Raw genomic sequence first — 26,073 nt, forward strand, 5'->3', positions numbered from 1 at the left:
GAGTTGCCCGTACAGAAATAGGGAAAATTATATTGGTGATAACTACACATCTATTAGGATAATATTGCGGTGTATCGCCCTAGCCATAGTGCTTAAATAGATATAAAGTTTGGGGAACATATCTCATACCAATCAAAAAGAAACATTCTTCCTTACATGCTAACAATAAGTAAAGATTGTAACCACTTTTCAGTCAATCGAAAGAATCACATTTTGAAGATAAGTAATTACTCCCAAAATATAGATATTAGTTGTTTCTAAAGATCCAAACCCATCCCAAAATGTAAAAGAAAACTAGTTTGTATTACATTCATATATACATATAAACATATCATATACTAGCAAAGATATGCATGACTTTCGCAATATAAATAGATTTATAAAACAGTAATGAATACAAGAGAGTTCGTTATCAATTCTCACATCTTTTGATAACAAGCCATACCTACCTCGAGATTCACAATCTACTGATTTGTCCTTTAGATCGATTGTTGTTAATTACACAAGCACTCTAAAGATTAGCTAAGAGGCTCACACAAGGCTCATAACATAATTTCATACAATTCTCTAGTTATAGGCTAAGTGATCTATCCAATGATTCTAAGCTCATTTATGACTTTACATCTTTATCATTCTCTACCTTAAGCATATCTAAGGTTTATTAATCCAATTACGTTGAATCTATAGTCCATTAGATTAGCCTTAAAAATATCTACAACTTTGTAGAAGGAACCAAAAGGTCAATTCTGACCATAAGGGGTCCAAAACATTAAACTAAGAATACATGGAACTAAGCCCAAGCCCATGAGTCTGATCCGGCACGGCCCACTATACAAGGCCTGGCACAACTAAGTTAACTAACAGTCAAAAACTGTCAACGGGGTCAATTAATAGTCCACGTCAAGTCAAAGTCCAAGGTAAGTCAACTGATCCAAGGTCGGGCCGACGAGTTAAGTCACTAAGTCAAATCAGGCCAAGCCTGGTTACGAGGTCAACTCAGTCAGATAAACTGACTCAGGCGAGTCAGACTAGACTATCAACTAGCCAGCTAAAACACAAGGCCTGAGCCATTAGCTCATGCCACAAGCTAAGGCATTACAACACATACACAACACAGACTAATCTTACATTTCTTCCTTAATTCAGTTCTTTGTTAAAGGAAGAGCAAAATGTGATCCGAGGAGAGCAAAAATCGTAGTTGACTCATTAACTAGAACCAACTCGTTACATTTTCTTAGCTCGGACTAAATTACCCATACCACTCGTATTCCTCGGAAACGCTCAACCAAAACGAAAAAGAAATGAATTTCACGAGAATGAAAAAAGGAATCAGAGAAGCGAAATTGTTAAGCTGACTTGATTTAATTAGATGTAAAGACGTAAAGACAAAACAAAAAAGGATAAAACAAAAGAGAATTAGATATTTGATCTAAATTATTAAGCGAAATTCGTCTCCATCATTGTTTTCAATTACTGCGAATACATATTTTTACTTGTATAATATTCTGATTCATGTTTTCACTTTGCACTGAAGAAAATTCTTGAAAGGGGAAATGGTAAAATATCCCTTGGATGTTGTTGACATCAAAGAGCATTGGAAATTGCGTGTTCTTAGTTAAGTGGAGAACCGTCAGTTTTAGTTTTTTTTTTTGAAGTTCCAATTTGATTACATCGATTGAAACGGGGACTGGTTAGTTGTACAATTATTATTATTATTAAAAGAATAACAAAAATAAAATTATGAAACTTGATTCTTCCCGTCAGTTTTACGGCAAAAATAGTTTTTCTAGGGTTGATAAGTTTTGTTGCGAGAAAGGAAGATGATAGAATTTTTAAACATGCAGATGAATACGTGTGATGTGTATGGGCATTTTAGTCCGAGTCTGAAAAACATAACGAGTTAGTTCTAGTCAGTGAGTTGACTTCGATTTTTACTCTCCTCGAATCACATTTTGCTCTCCCTTTAACAAAAATCAAACATTATCGTCACCATTTCCAAACCTAATTCCAATACATAATCTTGCAACTCAAAAACCATTACAATCCTGCAGTTTCAGTTCAACTAACTATTTCTTCTTCATCTCGACAACCTTGTACTCGCAACTTATTCTCCACCAGTTCAACCAAATACAATTGTAGTTCAATTCTAACCTCCATTTGAGTCATAATCTTCATACTAAATCCTGACCTCTGTTACTTTATATCCACCTACACTTCAACATCAATCATAACAACTCCAACTCATTCAAATTACATGGCGCCGGAAATCGGTCGGAAGTTCGTCGGCGGTTGGTCGACCGACAACTACTCTGACAAATATTTTTTTCCCCGTTGGTCGTCGGACATGAGAGATGAAAAAGGAAGAGGTGCTGCTACTAGGTGGTCGGTGGTTGGAAGAGAAAAATAAATAAATAAGGGTTTCACTCCCTTTTATAAGCATTATATTGGATTTCCTAATTTCGATCAAACTAGGATTCCTCTTTCAAGCAAAGCCCCTGCTCTACACGGGTCGACATGGTCTTTCCACCACCAAAATCAGCGTGTCTCATTAATTTATGCTCTCTGGACGATGCCAGTCATTCTGCAAGCACTCATATGTCTGACGATTACTCCTTCAACGATCATTCAACGCGATTGGAGCATCATTGGATCGTAATTCCTAGTAATATCTGACAACTAAGCTTGTTCATTCATTTTGCTTATGTCAGTAAAAATCACCATTTGTATGCATACTATGGAACATGACTGTTCCATACTAATCATGGGACTTAATGTTGATGGGGTATTTTTGACGAATGTCGTATTTGTAAAGTCATATTAGAAATTATGCATCTCTGGTCAGTATCAGATTCAAAAATAAATTCGTGTCTTCACCTTCCGCAAGAAAAGTGAATTCCAATTCTGTAAACTTCATGAAAATAATAATATACGGTGGCGACATTAGGGTTTTCGAGGCAAAACTTTCAATGTTCCATATACTTCATGATTAAGCTAAAAGACTCAGCATCTCTTTTGAGAATTTATCTCTGGTGTCTGACCCAGAAAATAAATATGATGCTGATCACATCATGTCTTCTCCTAGGCGTATTGAATGCTAGTATAGAGCCACTAATTAATTTTAGTCGCAGTATTCATCAGTTGAATTCCTGGAAATACATTAATATTTACTTACTCATGTCCTATGGATTTTCTTATCCGAATTCCATAGAGCAGTAATGAATAATTACCTTTCGGGCATATGGGAGACCCCCGAGTAAAAGGCACGGGTGCCTTCAAATAGTAAGAGCATCCAAAAAAATGGAAGAACAGGGTTATGGAAGTTTGATCAAAGAAGGAAAAGAAAGTGAGAGAAAATATTAATTAAAAAAAACCGTGGATGGGGCGGCTGACTAGCCGTGCGTCGGTTTATATCCCCCCACCACTCCTTTTTATTATTATTATTATTATTATTATTATTATTAGGGTTTCCTCTTTCGAGGACCTCCTGTTTCTATCAAGACGCCTTATTTCCATATATTTTCAAATATTGATCCATGGACCATATGGTTAGCAAAGCAAGTGGTCCCGCAACCACCATATCTTTCTACCATGAGAAATACTAAAATAATACTTTTTAAAATATTTTTAATGGTTGGTCTTTCAACCAAAAATAAGAGTCTCAGTTAAACTCATATTCTTCATAAAAGGATCAAATAATGCTCGAAGGATCAACATACAATACCAAAATTCTCAGAATTCGTCCATGGACAACATAATGACACGGGCATGCCACCATGACCGGTAATGGTCGGTCCTTTGGCTTGTAAAAGCCGGTCCCACTTCCTTTGATGATTTTTGACCTAATTAATCATCCAAAGTTCATATTTGGTTAAAATTCTTTCTTGCAACTAGGAAGATCACCCATTCACCATCAAATTGTCTCGTGACTATCTCGTGACTATACCAAGGGTCGATTTCATACCTTGGTCAGTCCCTCCTCTCTCCATAATTAGGTTTTACTACTTATTGCTTAGTCAAACACTATTCAGTCATTCTTTAACTAACTGGTCTGCAAAGGACTTTGGGGAATGCTCAATCGAACACCTGGACACTACATGGACGGTTCACCACCTTATGTAATTAGTCCCTCTCTCATCCATTGGTTGATTCTCGGTGGAACATCCATTGACTAATATTAGAGTTTTTAACCTAATGTTATGTCTAGCATAATTTTGAGCAAGTTCAAACACCAATAATTTTTATATTGATCCAGCAATCAACATTTTTATTAATAATTCATGTCGCCAATATTTTATTAATTATTTAATTAATATTTTATTGATTCAACTATCCATTGCTCTGCAAAGAAATATTTCTCATGTTGATTCATCTATCAGCATTTGAGAATTTCATACTGATTCAGCTATCAACATTTTGTTGGTTCATCAACCAACATTTGGTTCTTTAGTCGACCATTATCTTAATATTATGTTCTCTCTTTTTCATTCGACTGATGGATCAAGATGAACCTTCTATGATCATCCAACAATGATTATTTTATGAATTTCCGTCAAAGTGCTCAATGCACCAACATGGTTTATTAGGAAATCTCATTAAACCATAAATATCTTTGACTATCATTATTGCTTCAATTAGCATAATAGTCATTCGACTATCGTTAGTGATTCAACTAGCATTATGATATGTCATGGTCAAGTGACCTAATTCAACGTTCATGGTCCACAGAACATGTTGCTGTTCTAGCAAACACTTCATGCTTCATCCATCATGACCTTGAACCATGAACTATCGATTAAGACCCATACTCTTAGATTAAAGATTGACCGCATCTGCAAGGCATACTTTTACATGAGACATCAGTTCATGTCACATGGGGGGATATCACTAGGGTTTGTTCTAGCGGCATACGCCACTTGTGGTGTGAGGCACATCCGCGATGTGAAATATGGTAAATCGTGCTGACAGTAAATGAAATAGTGGGTGGTTAATCAACCAAGTCTTCTACGTAAAGTGGAAATGGTTTTTACATGTTCTCCCACTTCCTTCAACTGTCACCACTTACAGGAGATCAATGTACTGCAATAAATAGGTTTCTCAATCTATGATTTGATAAGAACAACAAAAACATTCAAGTAAGACTCGTCACTGTGAATTATCAAACACTTATAGAGAATTTCACTCGTCTACATAGAGAATTCCTCTTCAAAGCAGTCCAGCACATCACATCATCAATCGATCAATCTTCATTGATCTCCACACATTCTCAGCTTCCATTCATACAGACCGACCCTTCCCATTCTCTTGTGACCGAATTGAACCTGGAATGTCCGTTGTATTGGTTTAGGCCAAGGTCCTACAAATTAGTCTCTCGAACTCAAAGTAATCCCGTGCACTATATTTGTTTAAAGGTTCAGACGATTTGCTACTTCGATCACTTGCTTCATCGAGCACTTGCCTCCTCCACTACTTTTTAACAGAAAACCAACAGGTCTTTTTCACCCATAAACAACTGGTCATAGGCATAAGAATTTATTCAAATGGTTACCATTGGCAGAATGGTGGTAAAACACTAACTTTCACACTAGCCTTAAGATGAGTACATTCAAGGCATTATATGGCTATGAACCTCCTCGTCTTGTTTTTCCTTCCACAACCATTACTAGTTCAGTTGTTGAAGACTATTTACAAAAAAGGGATGCAACTCTGGGATATTTTGAAGGACACTCTCCACAAATCCCAAGAAAGGATGAAACTTTATGCTGAAAGGAAGACAGTTGACATAACTTTTGAGGTTGGTGATGTTGTGTACCTGAAACTTCAACCTCACAAACAATCTTCAATTGCTTTCAGGAGGGATTTGAAGCTCTCTGCAAAGTACGATGGTCCTTTTCAGGTCCTCCAAAAGATAGGCTTAGTGTCTTAAAAGATCCAAATACCTCTCAGCTCCAGAATACATCCAGTTTTTCATGTCTCACAACTAAAGAGGAAGAATTGGCCATGCTCATATTCCTTCTCCTCAATTGTCAGTGGTGATGATGCAGCTCAGATTGTCCTCCATCCAGCTGCTATTCTTGACACTAGAAGCATTACCAAAAACGGGATAACAATAGATCAACTTCTTATTTAGTGGACTAACTCCACATCTGAAAATGCTACTTGGGAGGATGCTACTAATGTCTCTGCACATTTTCCAAATTTCAATCCTTGAGGGCGCTGTCAGTAGTAGATGCCTTTATCTTCTGAATAAGCTGCAACGTAGCCGTTATTAATAAATGGGTATTAATTAGTAAATTCAGTTGAGTAAGTAGGATGTAGACATGTATCGAGCAGGGAGAGGGTCTTATCGAGATATGGTCTATTTAAATATGTAAGAAGTCTGATGCTTTTCGACTAAGATTAATGAATGAAAACCAAGTAGAAGTTTGTTCCAAAATCAACGAGTTCTATGAATTAGAAGATTTTTACCGTGAGGTTTGAGATTTATCTTTCAGTTTTTGTGTTTGGTAGTAGTTAAATCATAACAATTTTGAGAACATGATTTGGGCAAATTTTAATTTTTGATCAGCTTTCTAATCAAAAGAGCAATTTGAAATCTGGTCATATGAAGGATACCGTGCATAAATCCATCAAGAAACAAGTTTAGCAAACCCCATATCTTTCCCACACACTTTCCTGCAAAATTTTACTGCAAAATGGGAATATTACCGCCAATATTCTTACTTTCTGCTTCTGGGCACCCAATTAAATTCAAAATTTTGGGTTAAAATATCCTGGCGTTTTTAGGGGCCACTCGAAAGGATTTAGGGGCCAACAATAAAACAAAAAAGGTCACCCAAAGGGAAATGTAGCCAGCCCTTATCTCGCGTAATTCGTAATGGCGAAATTACCTTTATATATTCGGAGGATATGATAACATTGTTACCCTCCGAATGCAATCGAAGGCCAAAATATTTGCCAGACGTCCGATTATACGAGGTGCAGTATTTCTTGGTTCGTGTTTTGGATTCAGCGTTAATCGGGAGTTAAATATATTACAAAACCTACCGATTATAAGTTGCCGCAAATTCAAATTTTGAAAGCTACCATAATCGGTAGATATGCTAAATCCAATACCTACCGATTATTGGTTTCTCCACATTCAACTTTCGTCAAATTAGCCGTTGGAGTTTTTGGGAAAAACAAAAAGAGCCGTTGGACCCTAAACCTATATAAAGAAACTCATATCTATCACCCCAATTGCACCAAACTCTTTCCTCTCTTCAGTTTTAATTTTCATAACAAAAAACATGGATATTGATTTTGCCGAAGAAGAAGATTGTGCTATTTATAGAGCGTGGGTTGTGGTAACTACTCATGATCGTGTTCACAAGCTCCACAAATCGGAATCCGAAGAGCAGATATGGAACCGTATCTTAATGGTATTTGAGGCCTTAGATGGTAATCGAATTCGAAGATCATCCAATGACATTAAGATGAGAAAGAATGCGCTAGATAAGGAGATTGACAAACTTGAAGATGAGGAACGGTTTGTTAGGAACGCTTTTCCTTGGTGGACGTATGAAAAACGAGTAAGTATCTCTGTAACTCCAATTCACATTAACAAAAGTTAGTACTAACTTGTTATTCATTCGTAATTTCAGAGAAATCTTGCGGATCGCCGGTATGTGGACCTCTACGCGAAACGATTTGAACATGAAGGATGCTACAAAATCAAGAGGGACAATTTCTATGGTCACTGGAAGTTATGATCTGTTTTAATACTTTTATGGTCAATTAGGAGTATGGATTGAGGTGCTTTTGACGAAATTGTAAGGTTAAGGCCGTTTGAACTTTATGTAATGGATGTAATCGGAGTATTATTAATATAAAAACTAGCCGATTATACGAAATCGGTAGATTATTTTGTTAAACAACCTGCCGATTATACGAAATCGGTAGATTATTTTGTTAAACAACCTACCGATTGTAATATTCGGTTATTTTATGAGTCAACTTTCTTTCCGATTATGGTGTTGTTTGGTTCCAGGAAACAATTTGTTTTGAACTTGTAATATTCGGAGGATAATGTTTTTGTAAAGTTCCGAATGTACGATGGCCCAAAAATCAGAATTTGGAAAAACTTATACTTTTCAAATTTTGTCTTTGAAATAATCGGACGTTAAATTAGTTACCAAAACTTCCGAATATGGGATGTCTAACCTTTAATATTGGCCCTTGGAACCACCTGGAGCCATGGCGTGGTTTGTTTTGAACTTGTGATATTCGGAGGATAGGTTTTTTATAAAGTTCCGAATGTACGATGGCCCAAAAATCAGAATTTGGAAAAACTTATACTTTTCAAATTTTGTCTTTGAAATAATCGGAAGTTAAATCAGTTACCAAAACTTCCGAATTTGGGTTGTCTAACCTTCAATATGGGCCCTTGGAACCACCTGGAGCCATGGCGTGGTTTGTTTCGAACTTGTGATATTCGGAGGATAGGTTTTTTATAAAGTTCCGAATGTACGATGGCCCAAAAATCAGAATTTGGAAAAACTTATACTTTTCAAATTTTGTCTTTGAAATAATCGGACGTTAAATTAGTTACCAAAACTTCCGAATATGGGATGTCTAACCTTCAATATTGGCCCTTGGAACCACCTGGAGCCATGGCGTGGTTTGTTTTGAACTTGTGATATTCGGAGGGTAGGTTTTTTATAAAGTTCCGAATGTACGATGGCCCAAAAATCAGAATTTGGAAAAACTTATACTTTTCAAATTTTGTCTTTGAAATAATCGGACGTTAAATTAGTTACCAAAACTTCCGAATATGGGATGTCTAACCTTCAATATTGGCCTTTGGAACCACCTGGAGCCATGGGTGGTTTGTTTTGAACTTGTGATATTCGGAGGATAGTTTTTTTTATAAAGTTCCGAATGTACGATGGCCCAAAAATCAGAATTTGGAAAAACTTATACTTTTCAAATTTTGTCTTTGAAATAATCGGAAGTTAAATTAGTTACCAAAACTTCCGAATATACCACACAAATCATTGTCATTTGAACTTGTCTAACTTAGTTACCCAAACAAATTTCCGAATGTACAACAAAAATCATTGTCATTTATCTGCTCTTCTTTACTTTACGACCGTGACTACCTCCCAGTCCTGCACGACCACGGGTTTGAGCACCTTCAGTTTGAGCAGCTTCAGTTGGAGCAGCTTCAGCGCTCGATGAAGCTCGAGTTCTTTTACCCGTCTTTGATACTGCCACCTTGGGTTGATGCCTCTTCGTGACTTTCTCCCCAAACTGGGCAGCATAATCTTCGTTATCCATATTATCAACTAGATCTCTAGCCTCTTTGATCTTCTCAGCTGGCACGGGATCTCCGCTCTTCAAGCATGCAGTTAACATTTTGGAAACACGCTTGAACCTATTCACCTGTTTTTTATACGTAATGACATAACATCAAACGGTAATTACCTAAGATTTATAGGAATAATATAAAATGAACAAAAATATAAGAACACGCACCAGTCTATCATAACCAGCTGGTTTGTCTTTGATGATACAATTATAACTTGAACCCGCCGCAGTAGTGTTGGATTTGATTTCACAGATAACCAAAGGATGTGATACCTTGTTATACCAACTCATATAGTCTGGAGAATTTTCATCACCTCGGATAGTTCGTCTACCAGTGTCGATAATGAAGTCATTCCTCTTATCCCAGTTATCAAGAACAGTAGGTGGGCCTGTGTGAACAATCGTGAGATTGTCACCACTAGAAGAACACAACTCCAACTCCAATTTGTAGTAATCCCCCATTTTCTCCAGAGGTTGATGTTGTATATACCCGTGTTGTCGCATCACCCTAGAGGGGTTATACATCACATATCCTGTGGGGTGCCACAATGGTCCAAAATAAAGGGACAAGTCCGACCGAACATTTATATGCCCACTGACTCGATCTTCCTTGTATGGATCAAAGCATACATCTGAGGCCTTCAATTGGTCCAAAATCTCCCTCATGCGAATCAATTGCTGCTCCTTTGTCCTAGAACGGTTGTCTTCAAATATATACTTTTTTCCTCTAGGAGTACCTTTGCACCACCCCGGGTTCTCTCCGGCCAACTTCAGGATAGGGAAGTGGTCATAGATCCATGCCTATATACATAAGAAACAAAGTTTTAGTAAATAGATTGTGTATATTCGGTAGTAATTTCCAAACATAATTTCCGATTATATATAATCGGAAACAAAACTGAGTAGCTATCCACCGAATACACAACATTCGAAAATATATATGGATCATTTCCTACCGAATATGCGTCATTTGGAGTTCAGTAACCTATAGCTTTTCTGGCCTGTATATTCGGTTATAATATCAAAAGAATATTTCCGATTGTATATAATCGGGAAAACAATTAAGTACCTAGCCACCGAATAACCAACATTCGGAAAATAAGATGGATCAATTCCTACCGAATATGCGTCATTTGGAGTTCAGTAACCTATAGCTTTTCTGGCCTGTATATTCGGTTCTAATATCAAAAGAATATTTCCGATTGTATATAATCGGAAAACAAAGTAAGTACTTAACCACCGAATAACCAACATTCGGGAAAAGAGATGGATAATTTCCTACCGAATATGCGTCATTTGGAGTTATGGATATGCATCATATGTATTGTCTACTGAATAACTATAGAGTGAGTTATAGAGTTAAAGAAAAAACCTGCAATAGAGCCACATTCCCGGCAACTTGGAAGGTTCCTAGCCTCGAAGCCTTTCTCAACTCTTCCATCAAGAATGCTAGGCATGCCGTGCCCCAAGAATAGTCACCGACTTCATGGAGAGGATCCAAAAGTTGTATAAGGTTGGCGTCGATCCGGTTGCCAGAAGTATTGGGGAATATGACACATTGGTGTGGTTAGAAAAGACACACAAAAGACTTGCAAGTATACAAGGCCAAGTTTTAGTATAGAAGGTAAGCAAGGGGTTAGTCCACAGGGAGTGGGAGCATAAAGAAGTTAAACTATGCTGGCAGATGATGTAAAATAAAATGCAGGATCACAATGTTATAGTGGCAGTGAAACAAAGAGGGCAAATGGCATGAACCAAGGCTGTGAGCCAAGGGCAGGGGTGAGTTTGTGCACTGATTTCAGTGCACAACAACTACAAATTGCAAGAAATTAAACAAGCAAAACAGGTAAGGAGATAAACTGAACAGGAAGCAAAGCAGAACTGAAATTATAAGTGATTGTAAAGGATTTGTGGTTAAGCCAAGGCTTAGAATCCACCTTGTGTCCTAATCAAACAACATATTTCTAGGTTGAGTTGAATATCCTATGCATACATCTAGAATGGGAGGAAAACTAATTTGCTCACTAGTTTGCCCCTAGCATTGACTGTCTTTTGACAGAACAATCAATCACAGGCACTATGAGCATCAATCTCTTCCCATTGCTCAATCAAAACAGACATCAGGATAACTATCCTAGCAATTCACCATTTGACAATGCACTAGGCTTCATCTGAGCCTCAGCCTAATGCAATTTAGCTCATGCTAAACATGTAACTAGCAATAAACATCATACAGGATAATTCAAACAACACACACATAACATTCAAAATAATCAACTGTGATAAAGGGACTGAATTTGAAATTGTAATTAAAATTTCTTCAAATGTCTCCTGGCTAGTCCAGAGATGCCCCAATTTCACACCCAACACCTTCTATTTATACAAGCAAGCAAAAACCCAAAAATCCCCAAATTATCAGAAAATTAGGGTTTCACCAAAAAGTGAAATTGACTCACCTAACTCTCTGATTTCATCTCAATAGTCTCGACCCATGCTTCCTTCTCTTCTTCTCCTGCTTTTCCCATGTCTTCCATGCTGCTACGCTCCAGCTCGAGCTTCCTCTGCCTATCAACCTAGTTCATCGATTTCAAAACCCTAACAGAGAGAGGGAGTGTGAAATCAGTGAAATAGGTAGCATATGATGATGGGGGAAGAATGGGTTTTGGTTGTATTTGATGTAGGGTGGTTGTAGTGGCTGGTAGGGATGATGGCGATGGCAGAAGGTGATGGTGATGGCAGAGTTGTTCTCTGCAGAGGGTGAGGGATAAAGAGAAAAAGAAGTCGATGGAAAATGGAGTAGGGAGTGTTTGGTTCGACTGGGGTATAGGTGTGTTAGGTGTTAAACGGGATCATCAAATTTGATGTTTTGTGAAGGGAATCCGTGGGATGATAACTTCTGAAACGGATCTAACGGCGAGATGGAGACAACTTATGAGCGACCGTTGGATGCAAAAATACAACGAAACTAACGGCTCAAGATGGAGTTAGGTGCTGTAGTGTTGGTAAGGTGCATCGAAATCTGATGCATGATGACGCAGTGACCGTTGGATGATGGAATGGATCCAATCTTACGGTTAAGAAGGAAAACGGGTTTGGGTATTGAATTTTGGGTTTATGATATGGATTTGGGCTTAGGAATTGGATTTGGGCTTAGGTAATCTTGAGCCCACTTCTTCTTTAAGAACAATTTCTTCCTTTTTAAGCCTAATTTTATCCTTGAGTCTTCCATAACACATTCTTCACTTCTTTTCCGCTAGAGATTCCACCGGCTTTCTCCCGTGTCTTTGCTCTTTTGGCTCCGCAACTCATCTAGTCTTTATTTGGTACCTAAAAATACAAAATTAATTAATAAAAATATTTATTCTTGAAAACAATGAAAATACAGAATATGGGATAAAATGTAGAATTAATGCACAAAAGATGAGTTAAATGCCAAGAAAAATATATAGAAATATGCACTTTTTAGCACTCATCACACATCCCAATACACAAAGGAGATATGCGGTGACAGCGTGGTTCACTTGCTCATCAGTTAACGTTCCATTCTTTTCCTTCTCCAAGGTGCCTCGAAACATATTCATCAAAGTTGTAATGTTGATCTGTCTTGTTCTGTAACTTGCATGCCTCCTAAACTCTGCTGTTGTTGTCTCTTCATCCCAACCTAAGCACTTGTTAGTTAGAGAATAAAGTTGTGCCCAACTTAACTGCTTTGTGTAGTTAAACTTCACACCTGTGCCTTGGTCGGGAAGGTTAAGAATCTGCATAACATCATCCGGGGTGATCGTCATCTCCCCAAACGGCATATGGAAAGTATCGGTCTCAGGATACATTCTCTCCACGAACGCCGATATGGCCACACGATCATGTTCCAACAATGAATTCTCGGTGGCATTATCTAACCCCGAGTTGGCAACAATTGTCTTGAACCTTTCACATTCACCGGATAAAGGCCACACAAGCATTTTTGTTGGTGCGGCGGTAGGTTTGAGTAGACGGACCGCATCTTGATGATCCTATTAATACAAGTATTACAATATAACACATAGACAATACATTAATAAAAAAATAGTAATTTTATTACCTCGGTTTCATATATTTCTCTGGCCCATGAGTCTTTGTATCCAAATAGCAATTTTCCTCCATCCGCTGGTAGTCCAAGGATTGTGCCTGCTGGAATACCCTTCTTCTTCAAGTGCTGAGGGACAAGATGTGATGCTTTCTTAGCAATATCCTTCCTTACAACATCTTTTCCTTTTTTGGATTTTTGGGTACCACTTGGTTGTCCTTCTTCTTCTACTCTTGCCACTGGATCAACTGGTTCAACACTTAGTCCTGCACTTTGTTGAGCGGCTTGTTCAACACTTGGTCGCACCCCTTGTTCACTGCCTTGTTGTTCAACAGTTGGTTGCAATCCTTGTTGACTGCTTTGTTCTTGTTCGCTTTGTTGAGCACCTGAATTATCTTTGGCACTCCTTTCCCTCCTAGCACTAGCTGTCACTTTCTTCCTCCCTTCTCGACTTTGTATAAACAACAAAGAAAGGAACAATATTTACAAACTATACAATCGGAAGACAAAGTATGGAAATATAACCCGAATGTACACATTCGGACGTAAGAAGACACATATTGTTCCCGAATACAAAACAATCGGAAGCTAACTAAACATATTTGCAACCGAATATACATCAATTGGAGTTCAGAAGCTGTAAATTTTCATCCTACACAATCGGAAGAAAAAGTGCACCTCTATAACCCGAATGTACAAATTCGGAAGTAAGAAGACACATATTTTTTTCGAATGAAAAACAATCGGAATATAACTAAACACGTTTACAACCGAATATTCATCAACTGGAGTTCAGAAACTCTAAAATTTTATCCCACACAATCGGAGGTATAAAACATTATATTGTCTTCCGAATAAATACTGGCCCCAAAATGGGATTTTTCCTATATCATAAATTTTGAGATTTTTTCAATATATACATTCGGTAGTGAGTGTTCTTCCGAATACTTTGTGTCTACTTAAATATATTCGGTAGCCAAAAAATTCATTAAACTACCGATTATTAGCAGTTTGTATCCAGGAAGATATGGCCACCAATATTCGGCAGATAATCATCAAATCTTTCTCCCGAATACTGTCGATGTTCTTGAAAAATGAAGAACACGACTACATTCGGAAGTAAATGAGCATGCATATCGTCCGAATCTGGATAAATAACCGAAAACCCTAGAAATTTTTTTTCTCGATTCGACGAATTAAAGCGAAATAAACCCCAAAAATGATAGATTCTTACCTAATTGGGGCCATTTGAAGTTGACGAAGTGTTTGAGTCTCGGAATCGCCACCACCGACTACATTGCCGGGTACTTCTTCTTCGCGTTCTTCTTCATTTGCAGCAAGATTTTCTTTATTTCTTACTAAAATTCCAATGTTTGGATCGATACCCCGAGCAACATTTTTGGTTCTAGGTCTGTGGGTTTCATTTCTCTTATCCATTGTTTTATAATCGAATCGACGATGTTTTGATTTTACGATTCGCGGCGATGTTTCGGTTGAACGAGGAAATTTTTTTTTTCTTCCACAATCGGAAGATAATATGAAACTGGAAGAAGAAGAGTTGAAATGAGTAGAATTGTTTTTGATTTGGTTTTTATACAGTTTTACCAGAAGGGCATTTATGTAACTTCAATATCATATAGGGTACCCCTTAACTAGAGTCTTTGGCTGGGTATAAATTGATGGCCCCTAAATCCTTTGGGGTGGCCCCTAAATCCTTTGGGGTGGCCCCTAAAAACGCCAGGTAAAATATCACGACACTACAATTTCTCTCCGACAAATGTCACTTTGAAATTTTCACTTTACAACTCCTCTAGAAAAACAATAATTCACCTAAAATCCACAATCCGTATGACACCTTATAACCAATATTAGACGTTGATAACATAGCTCAATTCCTCCATCAGCCGTTGATAACAAAACTCAATCCCCCAATCCGTATGACACTTTTTAAACCATTAAAAACAGCAAATAGCTAAAAACCCATAATCCGTATGAAAATTTTCAATTCATTTTCAACCGTTGATAAAATCTCCCAATCTCGCCCAAAACATTGTTCTCTCTCTATAAATCCCCAATCCCAAATCCTTCTTCCTCACAAATCAATCTTTACATTTCTCTCTGAAACCACACTTTATCAGATCTGTGCAACTTTCATCTCCAGCAATGGCTCGTACCAAGCAAACTGCTAGGAAATCAACAGGAGGAAAAGCCCCAAGGAAGCAATTAGCAACAAAAGCAGCTCGGAAATCAGCACCAGCAACCGGAGGAGTGAAGAAACCTCACAGATTCAGGCCAGGAACTGTTGCTCTTCGTGAAATCAGGAAATACCAAAAGAGTACCGAGTTGTTAATCCGTAAACTACCGTTTCAAAGATTAGTTCGTGAAATCGCTCAAGATTTCAAAACTGATTTGAGGTTTCAGAGTTCAGCAGTTGCAGCACTACAGGAAGCAGCAGAAGCTTATCTTGTTGGTTTGTTCGAAGATACTAATTTATGTGCTATTCATGCTAAAAGGGTTACTATTATGCCTAAGGATATTCAACTTGCCAGGAGAATCAGAGGTGAACGAGCTTGATAATCTCTAATTTCTGTGTAAATGTGTTGGAGATTTAGGAACTGTGTCTTTTTATTTTGGGATGTTGGAACTCTCTATGTTCTGATTTGATTGATCTAATGGAATACATTATTCTCAGTGCTCTATTTTTTCTTAAAAATTATAATGTAGTGCAGTCTGATTTCATCCTTTTCTTGAAACCCTAATTTCGATTGAATTAACTCCCAATTTCCAATTGGATTGAATTCCTAAGTTTAATTGGATTGAAACCCTAAATCATACGTATATAATGTCTTCTTAACCTGATCTTCATTGCTTGTACATTATTACACCACGACCTGCCATTTCTGCTTGATATGCATATGCTAGACCTGTTGCTGCAATCTCTTGGCAGTTCAAGTGATTGGTAACGGGTCAGCTGAACAATGTTAAACTCTAGAATCAGAGGAGAACGTGTTGGTGGTCCATGAAAGTATGAAACCCTCTTCTCATTGCTGGTGAGGTGAATGTAATGTGCAGGACAAAAGCTTATTCCTGGTGGGGATGTGCTGCTGCTTTTCACTTTTCAATCCCAATTTACAGCATTATAGGTAACCCAACATTACCTATTGGTTTGCAAGCATAATGTATTTCATCTTTCATATCCATTGGTTTGACAGAATGTGAGCAATGGTGTTTATGGCAGTATTTGAATTACATTTTTCATCATTTTGGGTCTAGTACAATTCTTAACCAATGTCAAAATTTACTATGTTTTCATTGTCCATTTCTTTCTAAATTTATCAGCTGCTTTTTGAGTTTGTACTTGGATGTACTGTATCATCCATCCAGCTCTGAAAAAAGGCTGTGTATATGAAGTTCTAGCTTCAAAGAACCTTAGAAATAGTTCATTAATGTAGAATCTGCACTTTGAAAGAATCATGGTTATGGGTTGTTCATATGAGATGTGTTAGTAGGTAGGTCTTCTAACTTTGCTATTGCTCTAGTACAATAAGTTCCGATGCTTAAGTTCAGTACTCCAGTTTGTGCTATAATTGACTTTCAATCAACTAAAGTACTGGTAGATATAGGGAAGTTGATCTGTTTTGCTCTTCTTGTATACAGAAGTCTAGTTCTTTTATCATGATGCCAGTATACAGTATACTCATTTAGAAATTGCGCTCCATATTGGCCAAACTTCTTAGATTTTACAAGAGAAAATATACTACTCGATAAGCCCTTGATGATTTCCAGGTGATACTGCATTACCTTCGGTTACGATACATTTGCAGTCACACTATTTATCAACACCATTGGTAGCATTATAGAACCTTTTTTAGCATAAAGTGTTGAAGAACATATATCGTTTGCATACTTGCATCTGCATAAAAGCCCGAGACCGTCCAATAAATTAATCCAGGCCAGGTCGGGTGGCCCATGACGGGCCATAACAGGCTTTGGGCTACTTCGGATACAGGCGGGCTCGGGCTGGTACAGGCAGGCCGAATATTTTCGGGTATTATTTACACCCCTAGTTCTAGTAGGCTAGACGCCTGATGAGAATACTTGCTCTTTTTAGTGAGGTTTAGTAGCACCTCAGAGCAGTGTAGTCAATATCGGCCGTATCGGCCGATATATCGGGGATATTTCGGATATCGGCATTGGAGCGGTAGGATAAGCATTGTATCGGCGATACAATATCTTGACGATAATATCGTCCGATATTAGCCGTATCGGCCGATATATCGGGGATATTTCGTGATCCTATTTTTCTTGATGAGCATGATGAAAATGATGAATGGTTGGATCCACAGAACTTGGAAGACTTGGCGGTAGAAGGTGATAATGTAACTTTGGATGATTTGCAAGATATTCTTGGTGAAGAAAGTCGGCCAGTTGGTAGTAGAGGTGCATGTAGCTCTCGAAGTAAGTCTACTTATCCAACCGACTCTGAGTATGATGGATATGATACTGATGAATCGATGCTAGACACAGATTATGGACTACTTGATGGAGCTAATGGAGTTACTGAAGATGATGATATCAATAGTGGCTCGTATATATGATTTTGAATAAGACTGTAATATCCTTGTTTAATTACCATTTTAGGTAGTAAACTTTAAAGTTGTTGAAATTACTCTCCTGTTTTTGGTTTGAACTTTTAACTTGTTTAATTACCATTTTAGGCAGTAAACTTTTAAGTTGTTGAAGTTACTCTCCTTTTTCTAGTTAGAACTTGTTTATTTATCATTTTAGGTAGTGAACTTTAAAGTTATTGAAGTTACTCTTGTGTTTTTTGATAAAATTGATGGTACTATAAAATTATAGTCACTAAATTTGGAACCGATATTATACCGATATTTGAATGATAATATCCCCGATATAAAGTCGTACCAGTGTATCGGTCCTGGCCGAGATAAACCGATATCCGATATTAACTACATTGCCTCAGAGCCTGAGATAAATCAGATTAAAATACGGAAGAGATAAATCAGATGAGTTCATTTCAGTCACCAGAAAAGAAAAACAGGAAGCACAGCCTAATGCACCCTGGTGTTAAAGGGGAAACTCTCCAGCCACACTAACTCAAACTGAATGACACCATGACCAGAAACTATTCTACCAGCAGTAATGCACCATGACCAGAAACTATCAACTAAGCTAGCTTATAATATTGAGACTGTTTATTGGACGCCAGCAATTGATCTTGCATAACAGATCATTCACCGAAGTTTTAACGCGACTTCCTTATGAATTCAAGCAAAGCTTCATAGTTGCGATAAGATGACCCATCATGACTAACACTCTTACGTGCCATCTCCGCGACCTTCACTGCTGATTTCATCAACTCTTCTCTCTTATCACCCATCATCTCCCTAATCAGCTTCTCCACTGTTAGCCTGTTACAATTATCTTTCATGTCCATTCCAATTTTCCATACTTCACTTACATACCTGCTGTTTACCTGTTGATCCCCCAAATGAGGCCAGCAAACCATGGGTACACCAGCAACCATGCTTTCCAGAGTCGAATTCCATCCGCTGTGAGTAAAAAATCCACCAACAGCTGGATGATTCAACACCTCCTCTTGCGGTGCCCAACTCACCACATAACCTCTCTCTTTCGTTGCCTCAACCAGCTCCGCCTGTATCTGACTTTCCTGGCCATCTTTGGCAAGAATCCAATCAGGACGTCTAACCCACAGAAATCTATGACTGCTATTGACTAGTCCATACCATATCTCCACCCATTGCTCCGGGGTCACCATCGCAATGCTACCGAAGCTAACATAAACCACTGATTTATCTGGCTGTTTATCGAGCCAAGTCATGCAACTTCCGTCTTCCGGGTACAAACTAGCATTTGAGGATACAGGTAATGAAGAAGAAACTTTAGTAGTAGTTCTACTTCTTAGGGCATTCAACAGTGCATTAAGAGGACCAATTGCGTATAGATTTGGCCAGTAAGATCTCATTTGCGCTAGAATTGGAGCTTCAATATCGTCGAATGTGTTAACTATGTGAGCTGTAGCTCCCATTGAATGGGATGTTTCTCTATTGATAAAATCTAGACCAGGATGGTTGGCTTCTGTAGGTCTAAAGAAACTTGGTAGATCTCTACACCGGAGAAAGCTTTCCATCTCTGGGACACTCCTCACCAACCGATCCATATCTTCGACTGTAACCGATAACAAATGATCACTATGCGACAACTTTGAACAATTTTTCAAACAAAATATGCGACAGTTGTGAACAATTTTATGTACAAAAAAATGGAAACTGAATACATACCTTTGAATGGCATGTCACCATTTTCTACCAGTTTTGGGAAGCACAGATAAATCCAGATACAGCAGGCACTGACGGTACGGAATGAAATGGATGGAATTTCCAGCTCCTGAGCAACATCAATTGCAAAACCCGACATACCATCTGTTATGATACAAGAAACTGGCCCCCGAACGGCAAGCTTAAATCGATCTGAAATGAGTAATTCTCGAAAAGCTGGTCTGGTAACGTTGTGCATCCGATGAATCCCATCCTTAACGAAGTCTTGATGACTAGTGAATCCAGAAGAGTGATGTTGATCCTCAGAAAGACCGTCCGGCACTGTTTCAAAACCGAAGCCCGGAAATTGGCTGAAACGGGATTGAACATTGCCAAGAGTAAGTAGACGCGAGTGATTCTGCTGGGTGTTGACAAAGGTCACGTTGATTCCGGAGATGCAGAGAATTTCGGCTAACTTAAGCATAGAGTTGATATGGCCTTGTATAGGAAACGGGAAGATGAGTACATGAGGTGGTGTCGATGGTATCAATGGTTTACTTTCAGCCATGATTCTTGATTTTGGTTGACACTGAATTTTGAAATTTGGGTTTGATTGAAATGGTGTTCTGCGAATTGGGTCTTCCGTTGAGATTTCTATGTGATGCCCTTTGATTCTACAGTTGTGGATTTCTGTTTTGGACTACTTCTGGTGTTTCATTTCTTCTGTTCTCAAATTCTTGATTGTGTAGTGGCTTTGGGATTTAATTTTTTTTAGATAGATGGTGTAACTAACATGTGAAATTTAATAGTTCGATTTCAATGTTGTAGGTGAAGTTTCAAGGAGGGGTGCAGATCCTCTGTGCCAAAACCACCGTGTGCCCTCTGTGCCCACAAATAAAATAGCGACACATGTCTTGCCATATTAACATAAAACGAACTCTATCTATGCTTAGAGTATCTCCAATAGAGGGTAAAAAATTTATTTTCTTATGACACATAGGATTTTAGACCCTCATTTACATAAAATGTATCTCCAACAGTAGGTACTATTAATTAGGAAGGGTGTCAAAATAAATACGGAGGTCTTAGAGAAAGTCTTATCTAGATCTTGGGAATGACCTCGATGTCATCTTTTTAATTATATTTTAAATTTTTATCTTTAAATAAAATTTTCTAAACCAATAAAAAAAAGAGAATCAATTTTATTATTATTCAAAATAACAAATCTTAAAAATATGACCCCCACCATTGGAGATAGTTCATAAGCAAAGCATCACAAATTTTACCACATACGTATAACCCCATAATCAATTTTACAGATTCTCCGCATTAACTTTACATAATCTTTGCATTAAATTTCACAAGGAGACTTCGCATTATAACTTTGCTTTACAGATGAAAATATATCAAGCATCTAATGACAGACAACATAAGGTTAAGAGGCACCTTCTTTACTAAGATCAATACACATGCTAACCTTGAGTGCCAGGCTTTAGGATCTTGTTTCAGTTTCAGTCTTGTGCAGTTGACAAACACTAGATCTAATTTTTGCTCAATTGTTTTGGTGTTGTCCAGCTTTGTGTGAAATCTATTTTTTTAGACTTACATCCATACAGTAGTATGTGGAAGTCTAGACAATGTAACTTGCAACGTGACATGGAATTCGTATTAATAATGTGTGGATTACAGGCTCATCAATAACATGAGGATTACAAGGATCATCGCTGTTGTTGCCCAAACGATAGTCGAATTACCAGTCGGTATCCAAATGAGTAGCCTGGATCCTACCGGAAAAAAATTAAGCAATTGGGACAAAAATCCCTTATTACATATATGAAACCCAAGACGAGGGTTAAAAAGAAGAAAACTATTCTCTCGTATAATATACAATCAGTGGGTTGATTACTGAGATATCGAAAAATTTATGAAGCTAGATCACATTCCGAACTGCTATAACAAAATTATGAATAATTTCACAGGAAACAGAAACTATGACTTGATGACATTACTAGCTGTCCTTGCAACTGAAGAACTTAAAGATTTTAGAAGGATTGGAGATGGCTTTCTAACTGTATGGCTCAATAATATCATAAGTGTTAACAGAGTCAATGCTCCAGCTTGATGGGCAGTACCAAGTGAGACTGGAACATATGATAGAAGTGTTGATATTCCCAAAGTGACCTGCAGCAATTACCTCAATAGAATATTATAACCACTAAAATTGGCCTACTTCCGAAATTATCAACGCTATTTTAGGTTTTCTGATATATAAAATTATCAAGGCTATAACGATGGCTAATAATGGCATTTAGAGGAAGAAACCACAAAACAAACAATACAAGATCAAATAAAGATAGATAGTTACCTGAAGAGCTGCCATACCCACCGTGCTCCCAACTAATGAGCGTATAGCAGGATGCATGTCCAGTTTTCGTGTAGCCCACCATAAGCCACCAATTGATAGCAACGTTGCAGTTGCAAGAATACGGTGATCGAACTGTAAAATTTCATACAAGAAATGAATTAGAAAACAAAAAAGCAAACTTAAGACTGGTAAAAGTGTACTGTTTTTATTTTAAGAGACATCAGTGTACAATATCCTCTTTCTATTATTCACCAACACTTTCCCTGTACAATTATGTATTACACTGTTAAAGAAGAAGCTTCGAGAGTCTGTTATATCAATTGGTTCTAATAATCTATAAAAATTATACAATCAGATAGGCCTGACTCAATGTAATCAGCTCAGAAACGATATGCACAGATGAAGCACAAACAGGCAACAGAAATGACAATGTAATACAAGTATCATATTTCATGACTGACGCAAAGGAAGAGTTACCTGCACAGTAGCAGTGTTCTCAAAAAAGTTGCGCATTATTGGTTCCATACTCAAGATATCCTCTGGAATCCATGTATCGCCCATCTTGGGGAAAGTGTTAAAAGCATGACCCTGCCAAACGACAATCAAGCATGAGTTTACCCGTTTAAAACAAGCAAACAAATTGAGTAATCAGAAGTCTCAGCTGGAAAGAAGAATTTATTAAGTTGGCATGTTTTTGCAAGGCTGCTAGTAGAGGGTACCAATTTGCTTGGGGTGTACAAACCCAAAGGCAAAAAATGTTGTCTTATATGTACTTTGGTACACCCCAAGCAAATTGGTACCCCTTATGAGCAATCTCTCTCAGATTTATCCATCATACAGTTACAAATGATGGAACCAGAACATGCTACGTACCGCATCGTTCCCTGCAACAAAAGCTCCTGAAATCGCAGTAATTCCAACAACAAAGCTTACAGGGATGGCAAGTCTCCTAATTTTAGCAGCCCCACGAACCCAAGCTACAGTATCACTAGGTGGTTCAGGCATGACAACTGATAGAGCAGTCCAGAGAAGGCCACAATAAATACCAAATGCTGACGTAAGATGAGCTGCAAGGCGGTAAGGGCTCACTCGTGGATGCACATATTCAGAAGTAGGTTCCTACATAAACAGGTACAATTTGTTACTTCCACGAGCTAACAGTCAATGCCAGAACACTGATTAGCTACAACAGTAAAGGTAGTGCCAACTTATCAGTGCAACAGAAAGAAAAAAAGCAGATAAAATAAAAGACACTAAGTCACTTCAACTCTGTTCTGGATGATGCTTCTTACCTCTAAACCACTTTTAACCATCCACCAGCCAATTAATCCCTGCCCCGCACCAAGTGCAAATAGTGCTGAGAGTCTCACACCAAGTTGGACAGTCATGTATCCTTTACGAACAAAATAAGAAAATGGGAGAGCAAACATGATACCCAAACCCCTTCCCCACATACGATGGGCGTATTCCATCCAATATATAAATTTAAAATCTTCAACATTCATCCCTTTGTTTACTCTGCAGATTGTCAAACAAGAAGATATCTAATCTCTTAGTTCCACTTGACATAGTCACATAGCATGACATCCCATAGTCAATCTCGTGAAATTATACAACTCAAGAATGGATTACCCATATGTATTCTAATTTATTTTTATTAAATACAAAGCTACTTTTGACAAGAAATACTCTACATACAAATAAATAGTGGAGGGTTAAAACAAACAAAAATACAAATTTCTTTGAAGGGGAAAAAAGTATAAACGTATCAGCTGCAACTCACAGGAACAAAGGTTTCATTTGCATCGCTAGATTGAAAAAAAAAAAGAAGATAAAAAATGGCAATGGCAAGACTAACCGCTTATATTCAGGGGACTGCTTATATTTTTCAAATTCAACCAGCCATTCTTCGTCAGATATAGGAGGGAGACCACCAGTGAATTTCCAGTCAGTCATAGATAAACCGGAGCGGGTCAGTCGTGTAACCCCACCAAGTATCACCATACTAAACACCCAAGCAGCAGAGCCAAAAAGCCAAATCCCAACCATTTTCTGAGCATGAGGTCCTGCAGTTACTAGAAACTTTACTCCTTCCTTAGCTGAAGGAGAGATAGAAGCAGCTGCGCACATTCTCCTGGAAGATGGAAAAGAAAATCCCTGAAAGCACATTAATGTCTTAAAGATTTCAGAACGTCTGCTAAGAAAGTAATAAACTTGTAAAACTATGAGCGCGAGCAAGCTACTATTTTAGAACAGAACATGTTGCAACTCCTCATCCTAGAGACGGAAACCTAAGCAAGGTTAAACAGGACATATGGGTGCTATGTGAAACAGAAAGGATCAGGAGGAATGCACTGTTGTACTCTCTTAACGAGTATTTGGCTAGCATCTCTTTAAGCATGTAAGGTAAACAATACTACAAACTCAATTTAAATGTTGAAAAACACACCTATCTACAAATAACCAACGTGATTGCAGCCAAACAATGAAATTTAAAGGAACCTAGTTCATGTCAACTGTGATTTCACAATGACTAACACAGCGCTTGTGCATCAAACAAAAAAAAACCACTTTTGAAGAAAAGATAGGTATCCCGATAAAAATCTATAGGATAGTTTGCGTTGAGTACTGAGTATTTTTGATAATCTAGGTTTACGTAAAATGAAGTTGGTCCAGTTTAGTGTTTGGTTGTACTTGACTAACTACTGACCGCATTGAGCATCATAAATGACATATGGTCAAGGCTATGCAAAAGCCACAATACTGAATGTAGATTTTCTAGTGTTTGCATATTGAAGTCCATTAACCTACACAGGTGGAGCTTAAATGGTCTAATGTATGAGTGACAATAGTTAGAGTAGTATCCAGATATTAAATTAAAACCCAGACCCTAAGCACCCAATAAAAAAGAATAATTCACATCACTTGCAAATATAACAAAATCAGAATGTGTGTCCATACAGAGAAATAATTCAAACCTTGTGAAGGGATCTGAAGCCATAGAAAGCGGCATTTCTGGTGAAAGATGTACATGAGGTTTTAGATGAGAATAATAAGATGTGAGAGAGACGAAAAGGTTCATTTGACACCCTAGACGCAGAAGAGGAGGTTCCAACGTTTGAGAATGGGTTAACAGTTTTATTTCTTCGAAGAAGACAGGTCAACTTGCTCCGAAACATCTCTACACCTCTCTCTCAGAAATTTGTTGAATTTTAAGGGTTTAACTGAAGATTGTATTTTGTCTGTAGATAATTACTGAAGTAGCAGCACTTACCTGCACCTGCAATAACACTTCATTGATTAGAACAGATAAACAGACCACAACGGTGTCATTCAAAAACAAAAGCTAATTATGTAAAAATCATTGCATAAATATTTGACTAATTTGTTAACTAAGATTTAAAAAAACCCGCAGGCGATCCCTTTTTTTAGCATTTCAATATCTCATCTCTGTTAACGAAGGCCTACAACTGGTTGTAGTCATTTCCGTGTCACGTACAATTTGATTCAAAACGAGACTCACTAGCACAAGATACAGTTAAAACTCTCTCTACTTGTTTCTAAATGGATTTCTCAGTTTTTCCCTCAAATTCGCATATCCATTTTTAGAAAGGCTACCATGTTAAGTGTCAACACCCTATAGTGCTAACTTATAGGAGATATCTACTTATTTGGCAGAATAAACAAAGCGCATTCTGTATTGAATATGATGCTATGAGATGATTCTGGTGATTTCTAAATCCACGATGCTGAGATTATATAGAAAGTGCAAATGCCAGATTGATGCCATATACATCCCCCATATCAGATGAGTGTAAATGCCAGATTGACGCAATATACATCCACCATTCATCAGATGAAGACAGAGCTAACATTTAAGCATCCCATACTGTTATATAATTCACAGTGGATGATGGTGGTTATGCGAATTTGACAACAGTTTGCTCGTGACGAAGTAACATTCTTGCTTTAACTTGCCAGCGCAAGAAGTAGATCAT

At 37.8% G+C, this 26,073-nt stretch overlaps 3 protein-coding genes across 4 annotated transcripts; 1 reads left to right on the forward strand and 2 right to left on the reverse strand.

Annotated features, from left to right (window-relative positions):
* Window positions 1–15,490: 15,490 nt before the first annotated feature.
* On the forward strand, window positions 15,491–16,119 carry LOC113290053 (histone H3.2). The gene has a single exon (XM_026539557.1). It carries the CDS (start codon window positions 15,575–15,577, stop codon window positions 15,983–15,985), a length of 411 nt encoding a protein of 136 aa, XP_026395342.1. The 5' UTR covers window positions 15,491–15,574; the 3' UTR covers window positions 15,986–16,119.
* A 2,206-nt stretch (window positions 16,120–18,325) lies between these two features.
* Window positions 18,326–20,463, reverse strand: LOC113286391 (7-deoxyloganetic acid glucosyltransferase-like). The gene is made up of 2 exons (XM_026535026.1): window positions 19,735–20,463; window positions 18,326–19,621 (listed from the first exon to the last, which is right to left on the reverse strand). The coding sequence occupies exons 1-2, from the start codon at window positions 20,276–20,278 to the stop codon at window positions 18,678–18,680; spliced, it is 1,488 nt and encodes a 495-aa protein (XP_026390811.1). The 5' UTR covers window positions 20,279–20,463; the 3' UTR covers window positions 18,326–18,677.
* Window positions 20,464–21,364: 901 nt separating this feature from the next.
* On the reverse strand, window positions 21,365–25,349 carry LOC113286392 (cytochrome c oxidase assembly protein COX15-like). Of its 2 annotated transcripts, none has more exons than XM_026535027.1 (7): window positions 25,054–25,349; window positions 23,934–24,232; window positions 23,368–23,593; window positions 22,949–23,194; window positions 22,553–22,663; window positions 22,076–22,207; window positions 21,365–21,891 (listed from the first exon to the last, which is right to left on the reverse strand). In XM_026535027.1, the coding sequence occupies exons 1-7, from the start codon at window positions 25,252–25,254 to the stop codon at window positions 21,700–21,702; spliced, it is 1,407 nt and encodes a 468-aa protein (XP_026390812.1). In that variant the 5' UTR covers window positions 25,255–25,349; the 3' UTR covers window positions 21,365–21,699. The 2 variants fall into 2 exon arrangements, with proteins under 2 accessions (XP_026390812.1, XP_026390813.1); XM_026535028.1 differs by having other exon boundaries at window positions 23,934–24,209; window positions 25,054–25,086.
* Window positions 25,350–26,073: the final 724 nt, after the last annotated feature.

This window comes from Papaver somniferum, chromosome 6 (assembly GCF_003573695.1).
Source record: "Papaver somniferum cultivar HN1 chromosome 6, ASM357369v1, whole genome shotgun sequence".
Lineage (NCBI taxonomy): Eukaryota > Viridiplantae > Streptophyta > Magnoliopsida > Ranunculales > Papaveraceae > Papaver > Papaver somniferum.